Raw genomic sequence first — 6608 nt, 5'->3', positions numbered from 1 at the left:
GGGGAGGGGTGCTTTTGAGACTTGGTGTAACACTTATGCTTTATATAAGAAGGGCTATTGGGAAATTCTCCAGGGAAGCTGCCCTCCCTGATCCCAGCCTGCTAGGAACCTTTGGCCATGCATTCCCACAAGCCCCTAGTGTCTGCAAGTAGGAGTTGCAGTTCCTTGGACCTCTGTTGCTCTCCCCTGTAACCCAACTCTAGCAGTTGTCTCAGAACTCACTCATGCCAAGTGTGGAAGCAGCCTCTACCTAAAGTGCTGCACTGGGGCAAAAAGAACCACCAACACACTTACAGGCTGGGGGATTACCTTCTCAGCAGCATGGCAGTAGAAAGGGATCTTGGAGTCATAGCTGACTCCAAGATGAACATGACTTGTCAATGTGATGAAGTGATCAACAAGAATAATTACACTTTATCATGCATTAGCAGATGCATAACTAACAGGTCCAGGGAGGGGATGCAGAGAATCTTGAGAGGGTTCAGAGGAGGGCTGTTTGTATGGTCACAGGCCTGCCGGAAATGTCCTACAAGGAAAGACTGAGGGACTTAGATCTCTTCAGCCTTCGAAAAAGAAGGCCGAGAGTATCTTGTGACTGCTTATAAATTCATCAGGGGAGGGCAGCAGGGAATAGAAGATGCTCTAGAGGGTGCCCTAGCAAACAGAGCAACTAGGAATGATGGCCACAAATTGATGGAGAGCAGACTTAGGTTGGGCATTAAAAAGAACTTCACAGTAAGGGTTGCCAGACTCTAGAATGGGCTTTCAAGGGAGGTGGTGCCCCCCCTACCCTGAGGGTCTTCAAGAGAAGACTGGACAACCTACCTGGGGTCGTCTGACCCCAGCGCTCCTCCTGCCCTGGGCAAGGAAGTCAGACTCAATGACCTACTGAGGTCCCTTCTGACCTTAACATCTATGAAAAACCCAGAACTAAACTGAGTCCAATATAATCAAGGCATTCCTTATAAAAAAGAGAACCTGAGAAACTGTGTGCTAAATAAAGGCATTTATTCTTGTATTGCACAGGGAGATATATAGCTACCTTTCCTATAGGAAATGGATCAGATTGTTTCAGTAAGGACCCCTCTACAGAGGCAGGTAAAGGCACAATGGGATATAATGTAAAATTCATGCAAATTGCACATTAGATCCCACTGCACCTTACTGCCAGTGCAGTGACCAACAGCTGTGAGCCCTGCAGCCAACAATGCTTGCAACAGAGGCATCATTCTTATCCATGCCTCCCTCTCCTAACCCTGTGCCCTGAAGCTTGCAACTTGGGGGAGGGAAGAAGTGGGTAGGAAAAGGAGAGTAATGTTCTTCCTGCTGCAAGTCCTGCAGCTGACAAGGCTCACAGCAGGTAGTGCTGGGAACGTTGCCACCATTGTGAAGCTTCTCAGCTGTGGGGCTGGAAGCAGGTGGTGCATTCCTGTGGCTGGGAGCCCCTCAGTTAATGGGGCTTCCAGAAACAGAGGTGTATAATGGCCATACATTCCATTAACAGCATGATTAGAACAACCTACAAAGTTATTCCATATTTTTGCTTGTTTTTTCATACCATTAATTGGTTGAATGTGTTGCTAGGTCACAACTTAAGTCGTGATTAACTGGTTAATTATGCCTTAAGCTTAACATGTAGAGGGAGCCTGAGACACGCGTCACCACAAGAACTGGATAAAGATGGGATAATACACTCTTAAAGACGAGTCAATCAGGATGAAGGAAGAAGTACAACACGGATCTGCATATTTAATTTTTATTTACACAAAGTAGTCAAATTGCAAAAGCCACGTTCTAATCTAAACTGTATTTGTTGTGTGGCACTCCGGCCATCTTACCTGAACTCTGCTCAATTAAAACAATCTAAATTTAGACAGACATCTGAAATCTATAGACAGTGGGCAGGTGATGAGGGCTGAGTTTAACACTTTAGTTGGGGAAAAAAATAATCCAATTCTGATCTTTTCCCAAATAAATTAACCGTACACTTTGTTTTTTCTTTAACAAGTCATTTTCACCTGAGACCTACAAATTAATTCCAGATGAAAGGTATAAAAGTTATGGGACCATACACATTATTCTTGGCATCATTTTATTCTGAAATTGAAAAACAAAAATATCACACTGAGGATTCTTTTAATTAACAAGCTGCCCCAAGGAGATTTTAGAGCAGACACTCATTCTCTCCCCTCACCTCCCATAAGTAGCAGCGTTAGAATAGCTACTGAAAATTTTCCCAACACTTGCGGGCTACAAGACAAAAAGGCTGCCCAAAAAAGTGAATGGGTTAGTACCAAAGACAACATTCCAATAAATTAAACCTAGAAAATCAAACCCTTTCATATAGCATCTTACCTCACGGATCTGACGAGCTGCATCTGTGGTCAATAAAGCAGCTTCCACCTGTTTGGCTGCAATTTTGCACGTAGTTTCCTGTAGTGCTTCTACTGCATCCTGACGTGACTGGACCAGATGCTGGAGAGATTCTGCATGGACCTTTACGGAAAAGACAGCTATATCTGCTCTTCAGAGAATTTTTACAAGAAGTTATATTTGTTTTTAAGTTACAGGGGAAAAAAATAGAGTTTGAAATAAATATTTCTCTCTGAACTGTTTTGGTCACGTGTCAGTCCCACATCTTTCCTATACGTTTAAAGAACTCAATTTAGAATATTTCTGGACACAAGTTTACAGACAAAATACTGCATATATTACACATTTCACATTTTTTGAAGAGCAGCATACCTGAGCTGCCTTCTGCCTGGCTTCATCCAGCTGTCTCTGACTTTCTAAAGCCTCTTGTTCTGCCTTGAGCTTCAAGAGAGCCAAATCCCGCTCATGTCGTTGTTGTTGTGCCTAAAAATTAAGAACATTCAGTTTTAATGACAAAAGAGTTTTTTTTTAAAGTTAACTGAAATTCAAAGGTTAGATTAACAATGCTGCTCTAATGACACATTCATTTGTTAAAAGTCAAACTTTTACCTCCCCCAACTCTTTTTGGCTTTACCATCTTATTGAGGAGTGTTAACAGCATAAACTACCCTCTTTCAGCCCCGAGTACAAGATGAATAAATCCAGAAATTTGTTTGCTTTACTTTAAGTAGTAGCTAATCTTATCAAAAGAAAAAGACTTCAACCAAGATATAGTATACAAACAGGGAAGAAGTTGCAAATAACTAATCTGAAAATGTACTGTCTGAAGAGACTCCATCACCTTGGCTGAAGATTAGTTAAAAAGTTTCTGCTGGTTAATTTAACCACAGTACTTTTGTTAATTTTTCTTCACAGAGAACAAATTAGGGAAATTAAAGCAAGGAAAATAACTTTTCCAGTTACCTTTAGGATCTGAGCCAGGGAAACACTTTCCTGCTGGGCAAGTGATATGCCCCGTACTCGTTCTACATCTGAAAGCTGTCGCACAGACTCTTCAATGACATTCAGGTAATTAAGCTCTGCTGACAAACGATGCTGGAGACCAGCGGGGGAGAGGTGCATAGATCCTATGGGACAATATGCACTGTTTAAACATTTACAGGACTTAGTCTTTCAGAAAATAATATGAAAAGTTAAAAAGTAATATAGGCTTAGTTGGGCTTTCTTGGACAGCTCACCGGTCACTGAAGGTGCTCCTGCTGTGGTTCTGTTGATTCCCATGCTCAAGTCAGGGAAGGGTACATTGGACTTGAAGCCTGATATTGTACCCAAAGAAAAGCCTCCAGGAGATCTGGCCCTTTCTGCTGTATTGCCTACAGAGTCAAATTGTAATAGTTTCTGGGAACCTGGAGACGGGGGAGAAGTTGGAGTTTTCAAGGATCTTCCCTTGTCAGAGAAACTGAGAGGAAAAAAGAAAAAAAAAGTTAAACCAGAAAAAAAGAAGAGAGTTAGCATTTTCCCCAAGCCAAGCCATTTTACCTATAAGCTAACAGTTTATAGAGCCGTAATTTAGATTTCCTGTCTACCCACATTTGAACAAGCTATGGTGAGGACTTTGGGTCACAGAAACACAAAAAGAAGGGCTAGAAGAAACCTCAGGAGGTCATTTAAGCCAACCCCCTGCTCAAGACAAGACCATACCTATCTAAATCATCTCATCCCAAAGTATTTGTCTAACTAGCTCTTAATAACTTCCAAGGTTGGAGATTCTACACCCTTGCTAGGTAATCTATTGCAGTGGTTAAATCACTTCAATAGTTAAAAAGTTCTTTCTAAAAGTCAACTTAATTTTCCCTTTTGCAGAAATTAGTCTATCACCATGCTCTTTATAAATCATCGCTCATGTATTTGAAAAACTTGTCAATTCCACCCTGTCTTCCCTTCTGAAGATTAAATAATCCAAATTCTTTTAACTTTTTCTTGTAAACCATGTTTCCTAGACCTCTAATCTTTTTGTTGCTCCCCCTCTTTTGAAAAAGGATATTACAATTAGAGATAGTGGCCCTGCCATGACTAATGGATTGCTTGGAGAGATAGCATTTCTTAGGTCTAAAGGAATTCTTTATTGTCAGCTTCTTCCATAAGTAAAATCAAGGTTTATGGCCAACATTTTAAAAATAAGATGCCTGAAGTTAGGTACCTGAATGGGGTCAGACACTGAACAAAGAAATGGGATAACTGCACGAGGCTGTTATACTTCGTAAAATTCAACAAAAATTTCTTGAGGTTGAAAAGTGACAAAACAAAACTCCAACTTTTTGAGTATTGTGCTATAACTCAACATCAAATGCTAGTAATATGTGCATGGGATCTTATAAAAGACCATTTTACCTCACTGAGCGCCCAGACACTTCTTCCAAAGTACTATCAGTATCTGGACTCTGCTCATGATCTCTGTTGGAAATTCTGCTACTAGGTAAAGACTTCTTTGCCTGTTGGGATCCATGCTCTGACTCCAACAGCATTTTGTCTTCTTCCATGGGAAACTGAAGTGAACTTCCATTAAAAGATTCTAGCTCTACAAAAACACAATACTGGCAAAGTTAATTCCAATTGTTTCTGTAGCTAGTAACTGCTAACTAACAATTGGGGTAACTCCCCCTGCCACACACAGGCCTTGTGTAGTCTAAAGAATTCTTGAATTCAAGAAAAACACAATTATGTAAATACTGCAAGTTCTTATATAGAGGAGTTTCATAAAGGAGCTAAATTTACTAGAGAGTATCCGTTATCACTGCAAGCCAAAGCAACTATGCACATGTAATAGCCAATTCTCTTCCACCATGCAGAGGACAAATAGAATTATAAATGAGTAATTTACATAGATGGAGAAGAGAAAATACAACTACCAAAGACAAATATTTGCCATTCTCTTTAGAAAAATAATATGATAGAAGCAGATATTTTTCATTAAGAATCAATAAGATATGTTACTATCTGCACTGGATTAGAGGTGCATGCTATTAACCCCCAAATGACAAAAACCTAATTATAACAACAAAAAATCCTAGAAATATCCTTAGAAGTCTGAGTGTACCAATATAAGCATATGTAAAAAGGAAGGATACAGTCAGCATTACACTTACTTTCCTTCCTCCCAATTCTTTTAGAAGAAGTAGATGAGCGAGAAGATGCTGCAGAACGGTGCCCAGATGAATGCGGAGAGCCAAGTTCTACAGACCAAGGCTCGTGAGGAGACCTCCTGCTGCGAAGTTCTTCCTGAATACTGGCAATGCTGCTGGCACTGATACTGTCATGGAATGAAAATACCAGCTAAAGACTTGAAAGACCTCCACTCCACATCACAACAAAAGCACAAATGCTTTTTGAGGTGACAAGTGACTAGTAAGGGTGTGTGAAATGGGCCGTATTCTATTTGGATATGGCCCAAATCAGGGACAGTGATTCGATTAGTTGATTTGGATCACTGTTCCATGTTCAATTCAGCTGAATCCGAATCTGAAGATTCGACGCCGATTCAGAGTATCAGTGATTTGGCCATAGACATAGCTTTAAATGCTTTTTCTACATACCTCAGGGTACCAGGTGCAGCTCGTGAACACTGCGATGGTGGGGTGGATGGAGTGTCCCACAGGAGCGCAGGAGGGCCCTTGGCAGCAAACCCGGAAGTAGACCAGAAGTACTTCCAGGTCCGCTGCTGAGCATGCAGGCCCCTCCCCCACCCTGGTGATCAGCCACAGGGGGACCTAGGGTGCCCCCTCCCCAGACCCAGGAGGCACCAGTTCCCATGCCAGGGATGGTCTGGGGGAGTGGGGGGGGGGCCTGCGGACCTGGAAGTGCTTCTGGTCCACTTCCGGGTCTGCTCACAAGCACGCTGGGGAGTCCCCCACGCTCCTATGGGACACTCCATCCACCCCAGCATCTCAGCATTCACAAGCCACCTGGTACCTTGTGATATGTAAAAGAAACATTTAAAAGCTGAGTCTATATCTGAATTGCCAAATCTATCCGAATCAATTCAGAGGGTTCCAATTAGATTCGGACAGATCAAAGGGTCTCGTGATTCCATTCGGATTCGGAGATTCGGCCACTGAATCAAGCAAAATCGAATCAGGGACCGAAGTTCCGCATAGCCCTAGCGAGTAGACGGCAGGGTAAATAATGTTGCTTCATTAAAAAAACATGTTGAGAAATACTAAAAAAAAAAAAAAAAA

The 6608-nt window shown here is 41.7% G+C and overlaps 1 protein-coding gene across 1 annotated transcript in view; it reads right to left on the bottom strand.

Moving 5' to 3' along the window:
* CEP350 (centrosomal protein 350) overlaps positions 1-6608 on the bottom strand; it is a 113744-nt gene that overhangs the window by 51815 nt on the left and 55321 nt on the right. Inside the window, exons 20-23 of the mRNA XM_019530581.1 lie at positions 5520-5683; positions 4799-4951; positions 3964-3986; positions 2404-2411 (exon numbers count right to left, since the gene is read on the bottom strand). Of these exons, the coding sequence (XP_019386126.1) occupies positions 2404-2411; positions 3964-3986; positions 4799-4951; positions 5520-5683 (348 nt within the window). The remainder of the gene's footprint in view (positions 1-2403; positions 2412-3963; positions 3987-4798; positions 4952-5519; positions 5684-6608) is intronic.

Source organism: Crocodylus porosus, unplaced genomic scaffold (genome assembly GCF_001723895.1).
Source record: "Crocodylus porosus isolate Cpor-Errol unplaced genomic scaffold, CroPor_comp1, whole genome shotgun sequence".
NCBI classification, from domain to species: domain Eukaryota; kingdom Metazoa; phylum Chordata; order Crocodylia; family Crocodylidae; genus Crocodylus; species Crocodylus porosus.
Note: the sequence above shows the minus strand (reverse complement) of the source record. Positions and strands in the feature narration are given on the sequence as shown.